The sequence below is a fragment of the Hemitrygon akajei genome, chromosome 21 (genome assembly GCF_048418815.1).
Source record: "Hemitrygon akajei chromosome 21, sHemAka1.3, whole genome shotgun sequence".
NCBI lineage: Eukaryota > Metazoa > Chordata > Chondrichthyes > Myliobatiformes > Dasyatidae > Hemitrygon > Hemitrygon akajei.
The window spans coordinates 36458824-36477005 of NC_133144.1; the positions used below are offsets into that span (position 1 = coordinate 36458824).

General features: G+C 39.9%; 1 protein-coding gene across 1 annotated transcript in view; it reads left to right on the forward strand.

Annotated features, from left to right (window-relative positions):
• The window catches only part of ldb3a (LIM domain binding 3a), a 166422-nt gene extending 148526 nt beyond the window's left edge, over positions 1-17896 (forward strand). The window contains exons 16-17 of the mRNA XM_073025736.1: positions 1442-1557; positions 3226-17896. Coding sequence (XP_072881837.1) covers positions 1442-1557; positions 3226-3315 — 206 coding nt within the window. The 3' untranslated portion in view covers positions 3316-17896. The remainder of the gene's footprint in view (positions 1-1441; positions 1558-3225) is intronic.
• Positions 17897-18182: the final 286 nt, after the last annotated feature.

The window sequence follows — 18182 nt, forward strand, 5'->3', positions numbered from 1 at the left end:
TGGGTCTGTATTACCTGGCCCTTTCTTGGGTCAGCCCAGTAGTGTAATGGTAAATGCAACACTTTACAGTACAGGCGACCCGGGTTCAATTCCCACCAATGTCTATACCTTTTCCCCGTGGCCACATGTGTTTCCACTAAGTGCTCCAGTTCCCTCCCGTAGATGAACCTGTTTGTAGGTTCATTAGTCATTGTAAATTGTCCCATGATTAGGCTCGGATTAAATAGGTGGCTTGCTGGGCAGCACAGCTCGAAGGGCCAGAAGAGCCTGTTCTGTGCTACATCTCAATAAAATAAAAAATGAAAATATTCAGTTCCTTTCTGCTTTACCAGTGTGAATTCAGAAGTTCCACCTCACTTCAAACACTTGGAGAGACATCTAAGTTCTTCATAATACATTTCTGATTAAGGATTAACTTTATTCACTGCATCATCTTCATGTTTTAGATACTTGCTGTGGTGTGTTGGCACGACATGCAACAAAAACAACATTCACAATTATAAAGTATTAAATCAAAAATAAAGTTAGAAGCTAAAAATATGTATATGGAATAAAATGTGCATAAATAGATAAATGTTGTTCAGTGCCGTCGAGTTGTTGTTGACTCATGGCAACCCTATGGATGGTGCAGTTGTCCGCAGGGTTTTCAAGGCAAGATACGGAAGCAGTTTGCCAGGCCTTTCTTCTGGACAGATACTGCTACTGCCCAGATCGGGACTCGTCCAGACTCAAACTCAGGACCGTCTGCTTCAAAGTCCAGTGCTGAAGCCACACTGGACTTACCAGCATGTATATACAATGTAAACGCAATTATAGAAAGTGGTTTAAAGTGTTTACAGTGCAGTGACTGAGGGGGGTTGTCACTAGAATTGTTGATCAAGTTAATTGCCTGGTGAAAAGAAGATTAAGATGGTATGACGTTTTTGTCTGAATGGCCCTGTAATGCTCATTTAATACATTTCTCTTTCCACACAAGTTCACATTTTGATGAGCTAGCGAATCCATTTGTTGTAAAGGTGATGTTGGATGGAAGGGGCAGTTTTTACCAGGTAGTATTGCCACACAGTTTAGTGAAATTTGAGCAGACTACCTCTATCTAGTACATAGGGAACTCTGGTTCTCTTCACCTCCTTGGTCCCTTAGAGGGAGTGCCTCCATTGCCCTACAGTGAAGTTGCTTATGAAGGCACAACATGAACTAACACAAGATCTATTGTTTTACCTTCTGGATTACAAGTGACCTTGGCAGAGACGCAAGAACATGTTAGGGAGTTTGCCAAGCTCAACACAGTACATTGAGTCAGCTCTTCTATTAATTGAGGCATACTTTTGTTCTCTTGTTTCCTGCGTCCTTTATTTAAAATGTTTATTTGCCTTGTTTTTCATTTTCTTTTATCCTCGTGGACAAACCCAGAAGTGAAAGACTTTTGTCCTTTTCCTAGATTACATTGCCCTCTTCAGCACTAAGTGCCATGGCTGTGACTTTCCCGTGGAGGCTGGAGACAAGTTCATTGAAGCTCTGGGATATACCTGGCACGATACCTGCTTCGTCTGCGCTGTACGTATGAAGTAACAACCACTGGGAACAAAGGCGTTTATTCAAAAGACTATGAAGAAAATAAGACACCAAAAGTGGAGCCTTTGCCTCACAGTGCCAGAGACCTGGGGTCAGCCCTCGTCTTGGGTGGTGTCTGTGTGGAGTTTGCACATCCTCCCTGTGACTGGCTGGGTTTCCCCTGGATGTTTGGCTTTCCTCCCACATCCCAGTGATGTGTGGGTCGGTGGGTTAATTGGCTGTACCTTGCCCCTGGTGTGTGGGTGAGTGGTGGAATCTCGGAGGAGTTGATGGGAATGTGGAGAGAATAAAAACACGGGACTAACATGCGATCGGTGTCCCTGGCCTCTAAGAGGACTACCGCCTTGTCGTTGGGTTTGGAGGCTTGTGTACTTCATTGACCCGGAGAGCTATGCTGACTGGAGTCAGGGCTTTTTGCTTCATCTCTTGGTAGGGCCACCCATGTCAAACAGGTCAAAAGATAGAGGCTAACTTAAGGGCAGTCCAGCAGGTCTAGGGGTCAGCTCAGAGCTAACAACCCTGACTGGTAAAACAAACTTCTTGTGGAAACAGCAATGAGAATCCGAGTGTGATGGTATTCCTGAGTCTCCACCCAGAACTTGCATGACTGACAGTAGTGAAAACCGAGAGAAAGTTCTGAACAGCGCCAGAGATAGAGAACCTTCATTGCTGTCCTCAGCGCCAGTGGCAGGGATATGGTCAGTTTGAGCATGAAGTCTCCTCTATTTTTTGTGCAACTGTGAGAACAGTGTGCTGGCTCTGCCTATAGACCCTGGTACGCCCCCAGAGCGTGTGCGCTGTCTCTGTCTACGAATACCAGTCTGAGGAACAGAACATGTTGAAAAATAATTATAACACCTTGTTTACATGCTGCAGCATTTTCTGTTTGCATTTTAGATCTCCAGCATCTGCAGGCTTTTATTATAAACAGGATGTTCTTATTTTCTGACCTTCCCCCATGATGAACAAAATGCTAAACTGATACTCTTCCAACTCACAGCAGACACAGAAGTGAAAGGAATTTGTTTAAACACTGCTGACAAGAAATTCATCCCAGTCAGTAGCACTAAGCACACATTTGGTAACACTGCACTCCATTTCCGAAGTTCAGTTCTGCAGAACCATAATCCCGGAAGCAGAGTGAACACGTTGCTGCTTCTACTTAGTGTGTTTATGTAAATTCCGTGTGTACAAACAGGGCCCTTATTTCTGTGGAGCTTACTGAGAGGAAGCGGGAGTTTGTTTTACCTGTGTTTTTTTTAATTTCTAGTCCATTCCTTTAGTACTATAGGTTTGTAGGTTAGGATACAGGCAGAAGGTTTACACACTCAGCTGGGTGTGTCTTACACCTGAGCCTGAGTGTGACAGGCTGAGAGAGTGGAAGAGTGTCCCTATGAGTAGAGGTGGAAGACTGAAATACTTTGAGAGCTTTGCTCACATCCTGGTAGGTCCTGGAACCTGGCGCCTCCCCTTCCCCCTGGACAAGTAATGCTGTCTATAGTTGGGGAGGTGTACTCCTCCTGATGCTGTGGGGTGCGCAGGTTGTATGAGCACCTCGACACTGACGGAATATCTGTAACTCGGATTGGTATGTTGTCCTACAGCGGTTAGATCTTTGATCCTTTGATGTGGTAATTTGCCTTTCCTCAGGTGTGCCACGTGAACCTTGAGGGTCAGCCATTTTATTCCAAAAAGGACAAGCCACTCTGCAAGAAGCATGCTCACGCCATTAACGTTTAAACATCAGGGACCATCGAAGGAAAGATCCTGGCAGAGAGAGCACGGCTCTTCCAACCAACAGAACCAACAACTTCCTTTTAAGTCTTTATATTCTTTTTTTTTGTTTTAATGATGTTTCGAATAATTTACCTGAGATTGTGCGTGGTTGAAAGAAATTAGTTGCTGGGTGGGATGTACAGTCAGAATAGTATCATCCCACTATGCGTATTCACTACTAACAAAACTCATTGCACATGACTAGAAAGTTTACAGAGATAAGCTTGATGAATGCTATTCCTCTGATCCTGATCTGATGGCTATTTTTGCTTAAAGCCAGCAAGTTTCCAATTCAGTGATAGTGTCTGCATTAAATAGCCATCATTCAGACTGCATCTGCACTAACTGTGTTCAATGGCCTAGTCCTGTCCTTTTTTATAAGTGCCCTGCCTGGCTCCTGGACTTAATTTGATACTCGTTGGTTTTCGGTGTCTTGTTTGAGTCTGTACAGGGATTCATGGAACTGCCTTAGCTGAGCACTAACCATGTTTCCGATGCCTTTTCTTGTTTAGATACTCTAAGATAACTGTCTAAGGAGTAAAACCCTTCTTGTGGGTATGTATGATGGCTGGTCTCCCAGTGCTGTCCCACAATTTTATGCCTGCTCAGCATGGGGATGAGGAGGGAGGCTTTACATGTTTGCAGTGTGCAGCCGACCACACACGATTCCTTCAGTGCTGTGATCTCTGATTCCATATTTATGTTTAAATAGTTACCTAAAGCCTTAAAACAAGCCTGGGCAGGCCAGCTCTCTTTTGCAAAGCAACCGGAAAGTTCCACAAATCTTACTGGCAATTACTGTGTTCTGCTGAATTTTTTTTTTATGCTGCAATTTTCCAAAAGTTGGCAGAACCAAGTTTAAGTGCAAATTACACTGAACTCACAAGTCTCCTTAATCTATTGTGCACCTATAAGAATGTGGTTCTACCTACAAACCTGGGTATGTTATCAGAGTGAATGTACCACTACTGGAAGTCCCTGCTGAATACACTCTCTTGCAGAAATTCAACAGGAGGCAGTGATTAAATTGGCTGTTTCAGATGAGAGGACACAATTAATGCCTATAATTTAACAATGTGGTAATTTTAAACTTACTAAGAAAGTGTTGCTGTCTAATAATATCAGCATATGGTTCATTTTTAATGTTACTTTAAAATGGAATTACTTTCAGCTAATGGACAAGATATTCTGATTAAAAATGCTTATTTTTAGAGATGCCAATGAAACGGTTCCAAGTTACCATACTTACATGAGAAGATTATATTGTAAGGGAACTCGTGATATTACATTTTAACCTACCTGACTGCTCTGCTTCACAGTAGGATTTGTGTATGGTGATAAGGAAACAAATTCAGGCAGAAATGTGAACTGGATGCAGTTCATGCTTCAATTGTCAATTCCTACTACACCTTTATTAGGGATTTATTTTTCCATGAGCTAACATTGTCCACGTATGCCTATTTTGAGCTGGACAAGTTGGAGAGAATTACAATTAGTTAATTCTCTCAATTACACATTCTCTTACTGCTTCTCAAACGGGGTAGCTTTGATTGGGCCATTTTCTATTTGGATCTGACTTGGCTTTCTGAAGGCTAGTCACATACAGCTATGTGGAAATGAAATAGTATTAGTTTGCGCATCCACTTGTGTGTTACTTAATCACGTATGGTATTACGAGAAATTATGGTAGTTAGATATTTCTTATTATTTTATTTCTTGAATAACAGTGACATTAAGCAGTAAGATTTTATCCCTTTTTAATTCTTAATGTAAGAGTTAATCACTTGTGGTGTCGCCTGGTTAAAAAAAAAAGTGGCTTGGGTTCTGATGTACAGCCACATTATGTTCCCTGCTCAGTCAACCTCAGTCCCCCCGCAAATGCGACAGCAGATAATTTTTTTCCTGTGACTATAGGGTCATATTCCCCTTCGTATCATCGTCCCATAGGGGTTGCTTTATTTCACCTACAGCAACAGAGAAGGATTGATGCACACAATGAGGACGTGTTGTGCTTTGCATCTTCATTTTTAATGTTTGCAGAAACATTCAGGTTATTTTTGCTTCTTCCCAGCGAACAGAACGTGACTGCCAAAAAGCTTATCATAAAATTAGTCTGAGGATTTCACCCATCTGCTGCTTATTAAACACAGAGTTTAAAAAGAGAGGAACAGAAGAAAGTACTTTAGATTTAATTGGCAATTGTAATGGATGAGCAAGGACCAAGGAGAGATTATTGAACAACCTTTGAGTCGGAATACAACTGTGTAATTCATCAAAAGAATGCATCTGTGAGACACGTTATGTGCCATGGTGTATGACGTGGGTGATCATGGTCTATGATCTTGGCAAATTTTTCTACAGAAGTGGTTTGCCATTGCCGCCTTCTGGGCAGTGTTTTTACTAGGCAGGTGACCCCAGCCAGTATCAATACTCTTCATTCAGAGATTGTCTTCCTAGCATCAGTGGTCGCACAATCAGGTCTTACAATGTGCACTAGCTGCTCATACGACTAGTGTCCACTACTTACTCCTGTGGCTTCACATGACCCTGATCGGCGGGCTAAGCAGGTGCTACACCTTGCCCAAGTGCGCCTTACGCCTCCTTTGGTAGAGATGTATTTCCACCCCATCACCCTAGTCCTAAAAGTGGACACTGCTTTAGAATCTTGATCTTTATCGACTTTTAACATGTCGGTCAGGCTCCCAAGCCAAGCATGGATGGATGAAATAGACAGGGTTATTTTAATTTAACTTGTGAACTTCCATAGCCGGTGTTTTATATGCTGAAGTTATGCATTGGAGGTGATTTCTGCATGACCTGGAGCACTGTGGCAGGTGCCTCCTCTGTGGGGAAATGGCACCCCGATTGTGATTCATGCTGTCACGGGTATCATTTCCTCATCATAGTTCACCCATGTGATGATGCCAACATTGTGCACATCACACAGTTCTTACTGATCTCCGAGCTTTGGTGCTCACTCTCTGTATAACAGTGAGCATCACAACATCCATGTGAATTGAAGGACCCTGAGGGAAGATGCACTTTATTGTTGCTGAATTTCCCAATGTTACTTAAAGTGCTTCCCTTTAACAGATGGTCTAAAGAAATTTTTATGTTTAAATCCTACAAACTGAGGCACTGGTGATCACAGCATAGGGTTGATTGGGCCACCGTACAAGGCATGGGAGACCCCAATGCTTAGATTACTCAGCACAGAATGCCTTAGGTCCATCTACATGATGTTGATCTTAGGGTCAGGTGGGAGATCTATGGACTAAGTGGTTACATGTTGATAACTCTGTCAGATTCCAAACTGAGACATGAGCACCAGGGACCAGAGGTTGAGATGAAGCTCAAGATAATGGTAGGAAGCTATAGAGAACAAAGAGATGAGTTGGGGTGCAGAATGGTCAGGAGCAAGAGTGGGACATAGAGGGTGTGAGAGAGGAGACCTTCGGGAATGATCAGTAGTGTGGGGATTAGGAGACAACAGATCTTAAAATTAAACAGATGCTGCTGTGGAACATAAAAGTGATGTTGCCTAACTTCAGGAGAAACAAAATAAATCAATTAAAACACTTCTGCAAAGGAAATTGTGCAGAATGAGCTCCTGAAGATCGATCTCATTGTACAGCAGTAGACCACATAATGTGATGGATATGAAGTTAACTACCATAATAATACTTTGCCTGATTAGTTATATAATCCTTTGAAGGTTTAGGCTATCTATTATCTTCTTTATTATCATCCCCCCCCACCAGATCAGCCAAGCTTTTAATTCCTCTAACATCTGTGCAACCCTCATCCAGTCATCTATCATTGAAGCTCCTGCCTGCTGGGGTTCTCCTTGGGAATTCCCTCAAGCATTCTGCTGCCCTCCCCCCCCCACTCCATATTTGTTTGTTCATTTAAGGCTATCCTTAAAACCTGTTTGACCAAGATCCCACTGACCCTCCTACTTTGCCTTGGTTTTTTATTTTGACCTCCACTCAAATGCAAATTGTCCACAAATTGGACAACTTTTAGTTGGACTGCAAATATTGTACTTTGTATTTAATTTTGCTGTGTTGATCCCTGATACGTTTTCCCATACCAAGGCTTCTCTATCCCCCGATCCCAACTGTTCACCATCCACTCCGACTTTGATTCTTTCACCTTCTCTACCATTATTCAATGATGCACAACATTTTTTCTGTTATCTATTACTGAATTTCTCAGTGGCACACCCTAGGACCAGACATTTGGTGCCCTACGCCTGTTTTACTTTCATAGTGAAATCACTATAATGGATGGGAAAATGTTCAGAATGAGGTACAGAAAAAAATTAATGACAAGTTCATTTGTTTCTGATGGAGCTAATTATGAAAAGAACAAGAACTTCAGGATGTATATTGTATACATTTCTCTGATATAAAGTGAAACTATTGAACTATGAAAGGAATTGCAGTCAGAGGCATGTGAGAACACCCTACTCTAATTAGAATGATTTCAAGCACAGTGAGTTAAATGTCAAGTATTTACTGAGTTCACCTCTGGCAATCAGCATTGAAAAAGATCTAGCACTGATAAACAACTATAAAAGGTGTGCTCATAACTGAAATATTACCAGTTCAAAGATACTGCCATGCTGATTCCAGTCAGAGGCAACTGGGCAGGATTCCTTTGTTGTGTTGAAAGCAAGGCAAATCTTTCAGAGGCTCTCTTGAAGAAAGAGAAAGACTGACATAATTCGAACTTCAAATGGTTACAGCAACAGAAGGCCACAAAAACTAAATTAGGAACCTAAACAAATTACCAATATTTTAATCTGATTGATTTATATATTCCCTATCAAACATTACTCTTAAGCACTGAATTTTATCATTCACATTTGATTCATGTGATAGGGAAAGAGGGTAACATGTCTGTGGGAAACAGGGTTTGTATTAATCTCATCAGATAGAAGAGAGAGTAACCAGAAAATGAAACCAACTCACTTGCCTTGTAACAATCATCCTCATGAGAAATATAAAGGAGAACGGGAAGTATGCTTCTGTTATTAACCTCACACATGATAGGTTCATCTCTTGTAAGTAAGCAGCCCATATATGTGGGTAGATTTTTGTCGATACATTGCCTGGGAAAAACTCAAGAAGGGTAAAAAGATAGCAAAGGAGATTCAATCAGAAGTGTGTAAATCTACCACTTTTTCCTTTCTGTTCTTCCCAGTATTGAAAGTGTAAACCCACACAACTTTCAAAGTTGTTCCTCACAAGCTGATGTGTGTTCATGTGGTAGATTGTGCAGTACATTAATCATGAAGAGGCCAGAACCTTGAATTTTACATGAACTAAATATTATGAGCTTTTTTCTTATTTCAATGCACGACTGAAATATCTCAGTTTGAGATTGCTGCTATTGAATTCTCTGCATCCAGCTGCATGATGCATTTGAATTTTAAGCTTCCAATATTTATTTGTCCTACAAATACAGTAGGAAAGAAAATTACAATTGCTTAAACAATATTTTTAAATGTTACCTGAACTGACATGTTATTTGTTGTCTGGTTTATGAGAAAGGTTTCTCCTGCTGTAGTTGCTGAACAGTTGGAAAATGCAAAGAAACATAGGGGCTTGATCTCTGAGCAACCTTCTCTTCGAGCCCAGCTCTCTGCTGTAAGCTATAGATTGCAGAATTTATTCAGTACAAGTAACTACATGGGAGAGTCTGGAATTGCATGTAGGCCAGACTAAAATGTTACTTTCCTCTCCTGAAGGACAGTAATAAACTGGATGGCTTTAACAACAGTTAGTATGTTTGCGGTCATCTGTACTTGCACCAGCTAATTTTCCAAATTTAATTGCATTTAAATCCCGCTGTTCCTCTGGTGAGATTGGAACCCAGGTCCCTGGATGGTTGTTCCAGGTCTCGGGATTACTCGTCTGGCAATTTAACAATGATGCCAGTGTCATAGTCAAGACAATACTGAAACAGGTGAATGTGCAATTTGATCCTGGAAATCCTTGGTACAGATCGAGTCATTTGTGAAGTGATAGTGGCAGTTTAAGGATGCCTCGCTATGTGGCCCTGACACTAGCACTTGCCGTGGTTTCTGACCACCCGTCATTTGGCCATGAACTTGGCAAACTACGTGAACTAATAGGCTTGATTTTAGCCTTTAGTTACTCAGGCCATCTGCTTCATAGCCTGTGATAGAATCTAACCATCTTTCAGGGGTGTTGTGTGGGAAATCCATGCACTTTTATCCTTTTCTCCCCCTCCCCTTCCTAATTCCATCCTGCATCGCCCCCATACCATCTCTGTTATCCACAATCCCATCCTGTTTGACCACAATATTTCCTGTGGGTCTGCATGCAAATTCCGCTGCAGATCAAGTTTTAACACTGCTTAGAAAGAGTAAAGTATAGGACAATGTGCTGTTAACAATACACATCAAATGTAATAAATATGGAGGAAATGTGATTTCTAAACAATATATTTAATTAGTCTCCCTTCAAAACCTGATCTCTAGCTTTCAACATCAACAAAATGACTCTAATGTTATTTTGTTTTGCAAACTACTTTTTATATGAAAAATGATGACTGATGGAAAGAACTTGCAGTCTAGAGTGCCTTCCACAACTTAAGGATAACTGAAAGCTTAGCAATGAATAAAGTACTGTACTTTTAAAATGTATATTTGTTGAACGATAAGGAAGAGGCCAACTTGCATACAGCAAAGTCCCACAGAAAACAATGAGGTAACTGACAAACTTGATGACCGTGTTTACTATAGGATGATTTTTTAAAAAGTTTCATTCAAAAACACAATTTCTGACAAGACTGCACTTGCTCAGTACTGCACTGCAGCAGCTTCAATAACGTGCTCATAAATGGCGCTCACACTCGTAACGTTTTGCCTCAGTTGTGTGAGCCGTACCATTGAGCTGAAGCTGACAACATCAGACAAGTTTCTGACTGTTTGACAGAATAGACTTTCTTGAAAGATGTAGAAATGTTTGCTGATGAGGGACAATAATATTGTTAGCTTTACACACAAACATCAGACTAATCATAGCATGTGAGATAGCACATTGATGGTTTAAAATGCATAAGTCCTTTGTGAGCTGCAATGTTCAAAAAATTTTGTTTTAAGATGCTGGAAAGTAGCATTTATTCATAATGAGATAAAAGTTTATGATGATATTAAATATTATTTACGGATGTGGTGTTTGATAGGAGCTTTACTTTAAACTTTTTCGTTCCAAGTTTTACCTATTAGGAATTATACCCTTAAGGTATAGTTGTCTGTGAACAATCTTCTCAGAATACACAGCAGGCTAGGACTTGGAATTTGTACATGATCTGAAAGGTAACTTATAGTAACACTATCATTAAGTTTGGGTTGCACAGCTCAGTAAATATGTTTGTAGAAGCTGACGCTAATGATATGATTTGCATAATGTTTTGTGCCTTGCACCAGGGAAACACCTGCAATTTTCCAGGACTGATCACAATTCCTTGCAAGTTCCCAGTGCAGCTCGTGCCGGGCATGAAAGAGCTGCCAAAAAGGAATTGGAAAACTGCAGGCATCGACAACTTTGAAATGCTCCAGCTAGCATTTAAAGAAACACAGCCTCTTTGATTTTTTCCATATAGGATAACAAAATATTACTTGATAGAGGACATAAAGCTATAGAAACAAAAAATGTACCTTGCATTTATTGTAAGAGATAAGAGGTGTCACATTTCAGACAACATCCTTACTCTATCTTTTACCAATCATCTGCTGCCAAGCTCTTCCCTTTCTCCCCCTACATAGTGAGCATGCCCAGTAGAAAATGCAGGAAACTACAACAAAGATCAGTATTGTTAGTCAGACCCATGTGACTTAGAAACAGATCTGAAAGGAGATGGTAAGCCTATCCAGAAGATTGCCCAGGTAGTCACAGGCCAATGTCAAGCTGGTCACCCTGTATTTAGAGTTAACGTCATAACATTACCACACACAGTAGAATACAAATTACAACGGATACCTTTGGCACCATTAATCTAACATTATAACACTCACTGCACGATGTAGGATCGTAGAGCAGCACAGCAGAGTGCCAGTTCTCCAGTCCACATTGCAGTACCAATCTTTTAACCTACCCTACGACTAATCTAACCATTTCTCTCTACATACCCCTCCCATTTTCCTAGCATTCATGTGCCTATCCTAGATTATCTTAAATGTCCCTAATATATTTGCCTATACCATCACCCCTGGCAGCCCATTCCATGCACCCACCATTCTCTGTCTAAAAACTCCTAACACTGATATCCCTTTCCTCCCCCCAGTTATTTCTTCCAATCACTATAAAATTATGCTTTTACAGCCCATGGGGAAAAAAAGTCTCAGGATGTCCACTTGATCTGTGCCTCTTATCATCTTATTACACCTCTATCAAGTCACTCTCATCTAACCCCAGCCCACTCAACCATCCTCACAAAACATGCTCTCTAATCCAGGCAGCATCCTGATAAATCTCTTCTGCACCCTTTCTAAAACTTCTATGTCCATCCTATAATGAGTCAACCAAAATTGAACACAATATTCCAAGTGTGGTCTACCAGGATCTTATAGAGCTGCTATATTACCTCACAGTTCTTCAACTGAGTCCCCCCAACTCATGAAGCCCAAAACACCACATGCCTTGTAAACAACCTTATCAACTTGTGTGGCAATCATGAGGGATCTATGGGTGTGGGCCCAAAGATCCCGCTATCCTTCCACACTGCTAAGAATCCTGTCATTGGCCATGTATTCTGCCTTCAAATTTGACCTTCCACTTCACTCTTTTCAGATGTTGAAACACATCTGCCTCTTCTCTGTTCAGCTCTCAGATCATCTACTAACTCCGTGGATAGGTTGCAGGATGCCATCTCAGTGCCTCCTTTGCTCTGGTCTGGGAAATGAGCTCCAGATATCTTAGGCAGCCTGGTTAAACAATCATTGCCTTCAGCAAGAATATGGATCTGGTAATTCCTCAAGGACTGAAAGTTCAATCAGCTGAATTTATCATGGAATCGTCCAGCACAAAAATGGACCTTTGTGACTCATGTTGACTGGGATGCCTGTCTAGACTAATCCCTTTAGTGTGCATTAGGCCCTTATTCTTTAGCTTTCTTCCTATCTTGAGTACTCGCCCAAACAAAGGCATTGACATTGCATCTGGAATAGCAGCTCATTCAGTTAACTGCCATTCTCCATGTGGGAAAACTTAACCCTCAGATCTCACTTAAGCTCATCCCCTCTCACCTTAAACCTGTGCCCTCTAGTTCTAAATTCCCCTGCCCAGGGGGATAAAAAAGATTCTGGCTATGACCCTGATAATTTTATAAACCTCCATAATGTCGATATTCAGGCTCATATGTTCCAGTGAGAATGACCCCACCCCATCCAATCTCCCCTTATAACTACAGACCTATATTCCAGGCAACAAACAGGTAAATCTCTTCTGCACACTCTCTACTGTGTAGCATAGTGTCCAGGACTGTACACACAGTTCTCTAAGTAACATGATGGAGGTGCCATATCAGTTCCATTAATGACATCAAGAAACAGTATTAAATCAAGTGAAAAGGCCCAAGATAATGTGTTGTAGGCCTGACATGTAAGAATGCACAAAGAGGTGCTGGCAGATGGGATCAAACAGGCAGTAAGTAGATCATCGCGAAGTGGGGAGGGAGGGGGGGGAATGTCAGAAAGGGGTGAGATCAGTGGTGTTTGAAGGGGCAGAGTTAGCAGTGACTAGAAGGCTTTTTGGAATACTGAGAGAATTGATATTGGGACATTGAGAAGTAAAGGTATTTAGAGGATGGGGATGTAATGGCAGAGTGTAATTACATATGCACACTTTTGGAAAGCAGAGGTGGATGAGTTTAAAGTCATGAACAGTTGGTGACAGTGGATTGGATGCACAAAATTAGCTCAAGCTGGGCAGCATTTTCAGATGGCATATTGCCTAATAACACTGGGAATCCAAATCCTTTTCTGGAAACAAGAAAGTTCACACAGGTGACTGATCCCAGTGGACATGCATTCATGAAATGTCAACTGAGTACTTCCTGACCCAGCGCCTTCATAGATCTGTTCCATTTCGGGTTGCCAAGGTATATTAGGTGCCCTCATTCTTCTGGTCAACCTCTGTTCAGTTTTTGGCAAGTCTTCTTTAACCTTCCAGTAAATAAATGTGTCAATACAGGCTTACTGATTAATTTAAGTTTGACTTGCTAACTGCCACAGGATTTTTCATCTTAATAGATCTCTTCTTTAGATTTTTTCTCAATGTCTTCAAAAAAAAATGGCAAAGCCTTTGTACCATGTACTGTACCATTGAAAGTGAGTCCACAATTTGTGGGAACAGTTCAGTGGTGGGTCAAGTGAAGTTATTCCCACTGGTTTAAGAGCCTGATAGTTGAAGGATAATAACTTTTTGAAACTGGTGAGGGTGCTGAGGCTCCTGTATCACCTGCTTGATGGAAGCAGTGAGAGTATGGTGGTGGAGGTCCCTGATGATGGGTACTGCATTCTGCAACAGTACTCCATGTTAATGTACTCAATGGTGGGGAGGGCTTTACCCATGATGGACTTTGCAGTATCCACTACTTGTAGGATTTTCCATTCAAGGGCATTGGTGTTTCCATACCAGGCCAAAATGCAACCAGTCAATATATTCTCTACCACACATTTATAGAAGTTTGTCAAAGTTTTAGGTGTCATGGCGAATCTTTGCAGACTTCTAAGGAAGTAGAAGTATTGCTATACTTTCTTCGTAATTGTACTTACATTCTGGGTCCAGGACAGATCTTCTGAAATGATAACATTAAAGAATTTAAAGATGACCCTCTCCACATCTAATTCCCCCTATGAGGATTGGCTTATGGACCTCTGCTTTCCTTCTCCTGAAGTCAATAATCAGCTCCTTGATCTTGCTGACATTCAGTGACAGGTTGTTGTGGCACCACTCAGCCAAATTTTCAATCTCCCTCCTATATACTGATTCATCACTACCTTTGCTTTGGCCTGTGACAGTGGAGATGTTGCCAATCTGAACTAACGGGTCTGCAAATGAGGAAATCAAGGATCCAATTGCATGAGGAGGTTTGAGGCCAAGGTCTTGAAGCTTGTTGATTAGATTTGAGGGTTGCAGCTTTTGGTTAGTCAATGGTAGTGAACCTATGACATGCCCAAGATTGCACACAAAAAATTATGTTGGCAAGTGGCATACAATGCCACCTCTAGATTTTTTAAATCCCTCACATAATAAAGATACACAATAGTTATCTTAACTGCCAAATGAAGCAGTGAATAATATTTCACACCCTGAGTAGTGAGATGTTTTTACAGGATAGTCAGCTAGATGGTTACAAGAACATAGGATGTCGGATGATATGTTTTGAAATCCTCACAGACTTGACAACCAGTTACAATAACAAATCTATATAGAAATGTCATTTTTGTTTTTAGATTAATATTTTTAAAATGCCTAATTTATTTCAATCTGTCTCTTACAATTTTATTAATAGCAAAACAATGCATACAAAAAGAAACAGGGCTCATTCTTTTTCTTTAAGAGTTCAGAATTATTTTTAGTAATTCATTAGTCAGCGATAATCTCTGCTCAAAATTACCATGGGACACGAGAATGTTTGAAAGGATTATTGTCAATTTGGGCACAAGCTCTCAAAAAATGATTGCCAACCCTGGTCTAATCTTTGTCAGACTGAAAGGCCTGGTATGAATTTCTATTGGATCTGCTAATGAAAGATCTCAGCCATTCCAGTAGCCGTTCTGCATCTCTTCCATCTTGTGCCTTGGGGCTTAGCAAATTAAAAGTATTACCGTAATTCGGATTTTTTTTTAAATTGTTTCTAAATCCCAATTTACCTGGAATCTGGTAGTTCTGACAGCAGTTTTTTGTTCATTTAAATATAACTATAATTCACAAACTATCATAAGAAATAACCAAGCCAATTGTGTTGACTTTCTGCACCAACAAAGGGAAAAGGTTTCCCTAGAATTCAATTTCATTAAGGTGTTTCTGTCAGGGTTAAGTAATATGTAATCACTTCTAAAGTAAAAAGCAATTATTTCTTGACTTTCTGAATATTTAGTGAGGCACTTCTTGGAATGATATGCCATTATAACCTGCAAACATGAGGAAATCTGCAGATGCTGGAAATTCAAACAACAACACACACAAAATGTTGGTGGAACACAGCAGGCCAGGCAGCATCTATAGGGAGAAGCGCTGTCGACGTTTACGGCCGTCTCTATTAAAACTATAAGATACAGTAGAATTAGGCCACTTTTGTCATGGCTGATCCATTTTCCCTCTCAGCCCCAATCTCCTGTCTTCTTCCCGTATCTCTTCATGTCCTGACAGATCAAGAATCTATCAACCTCTGCCTTAAGTATACCTAGTGACTTGACCTTCACAGCTGCCTGTGCCAACAAATCCCACAGATTCACCACTCTCTGGCTAAAGAAATTCCTCCTCATCTCCATTCAAAATGGACATCCTTCTCTTCTGAGGCTATGTCCTCTGGTCTTCGACTCTCCCACCATAGGAATCATTAAATGAACCAAAAACTGAAAGCTTAGCACAGGAAAGTAGCCGTGAGGTAAAATATCAGCTAAGGTTTTACTGAGTGGTGGAATAGGCACTGTGGACCAATTGGTCCTCTCCTGTTTCTTCTGTTATTAAGTAAACTGCAGTAATATTGAGCAGAAGCTTCCAGTTTAACAGTCCTTTAGATGGTTAATATGTACAGAGAATTCCATGTAAACGACAGTATGAAATGCATATTGACTCTAGATGGCAGAGGCTGAGCAACCACTTTCAAATAACACAAGCATCAAATTTACTTAGTTTCTTTTATTAGTCATCAGTTAATAGTTATTATTTACATAGAGGCAAAACAGAAGAACCCTGGCATCACAGTGTAAGGCTATTTTCACTGGAAGAAAGGCAACTTTTTAACCAAATTTTATTAATACATAAAACTTAGAGACTCTCTGTATTGTGGTCACCTCACAGAAAGACCAGTTTTAGAGAGAGCGCTTATCAGTCCAGGAAATACATTCAAAATGATATCTTATTTATACCTTATTAACCATCAAATTATTTTGTTACACCTCTGACATAAGCTAGTATTCTCAATAGAGGATGGAGGAAGACAAACAAAAATCAATCAGATCAAGACAATGCCCACATTAGGTTTGATTTTCTCATTAATAATGTCTGATTTTGTGAGATAACATTCATGTTTTATATCTGCATCTGCTGCTGTGACGTAGAAATGGAAAAGAAATAGCTGTACTATGTTTTCTGCAGTAAACTAATGATTTAACTTTTGTCTTTAAACATAATGTAACAATTTGAAATTATACATCCAATAACAGGTTAAGATTAGAATAAGCTCCTAATACGATTTGTCTATTCACATATCTTACCCTTGTGACTGTAATAATTGCAAATTAACAAATCTAATAGATATTTTCTTTCATGATGTTGGACAATTACTTCCCTGGGGCCATTCTTGAACTTATCATTGGGAAAATACAAAATTCAGCATATTGTGAAAAGATCATTATTTTTAAAATATGTTAGATTTGTAATTTAATTATCCAATCTACTTTGTTTGTTACAAAAAAAGCCAAAAACGGTGAACTGGATCTTTTGGTGTGTCTGATTTATTTCTTCTGCATACAGGACATTTGATTTTTGCACATTTTACTTATCCAATTTACTTTGCTTTGTTTGTTACCAAAAAAAAGCCAAAAATGGTGAACTGGATCTTTTGGTGTGTCTGATCTATTTCTTCTGCATACAGAACATTTAATTTTTGCACATTTTACAGCAAAGACCTTTAAAAGCTTCAACTTTACAGTTGTAAGAAAAGATGAACAAATGTGTAAACGGGATGTAAACTGCCTAAAGGTCATTTAATTTTGTTTCCTTTTTTAAAGCTAAAAATGTGTGCCAAATTGAGGCTATAGGAATGTTTCTCAGTCTGTATTTTATGGCATGAAATTGGAGTGAGTGCTACTGATGCTGTTGCTTTCATACAACTACAAAAATAACTACTTTATGAGCATGTGGCATTAATTAGGATGGTACAGCCTTCTACTATGGGTGATTAATTTGAGTTTTATTTTTAGAGTGCTGAATGATGAATTAGAATTCCAAATGTATCATTGGACACACAGAAGTTTAAATTGTGCTATGGATTTTTAAATATGTTTGGTTTTATATATGAAATCATGCAATATACCCATGCTGTTGCAAAAACAGTTCTTTAAAGATGGAATTTAGACTGATATTGCAAACACAATTTGTATGTAATTTAGATTGTTCCCTGTACCTAAAAGTTCCAAGCTTTCAGTCCTGTAGAACATCTGGACTGCAATGAATGGCTGGAGGCCAAAGGGTTTGTTATTATTTTCAACTTTGCATGACATTGAATGCATGAAAGATATGTGTCTGACATTGTATGAATAAAAAAAAATTTACTTGGAGTTGGTATTATGTTTTGTTGTCAGGGTAACTGAATGAGTAACAATAAACTGCAATCAGTCACATTACCTTGTGCAGATATTCAAAAAGTACCATTGCACGGGTTTGTAACTACATTTCTGGTATCAAAATGCAGGTACTACTATTACAAAACTTTGATTTGTGTTTTGGAATCACAGTTCAGATTAGCAAAAATTGACACCAATGGACTCTGGCAAAAACAACAATCTATAATTAGGTACATGAACAGTATCCCTACTCTGGCCTCTTGTCTTTTCTCCTCACCTG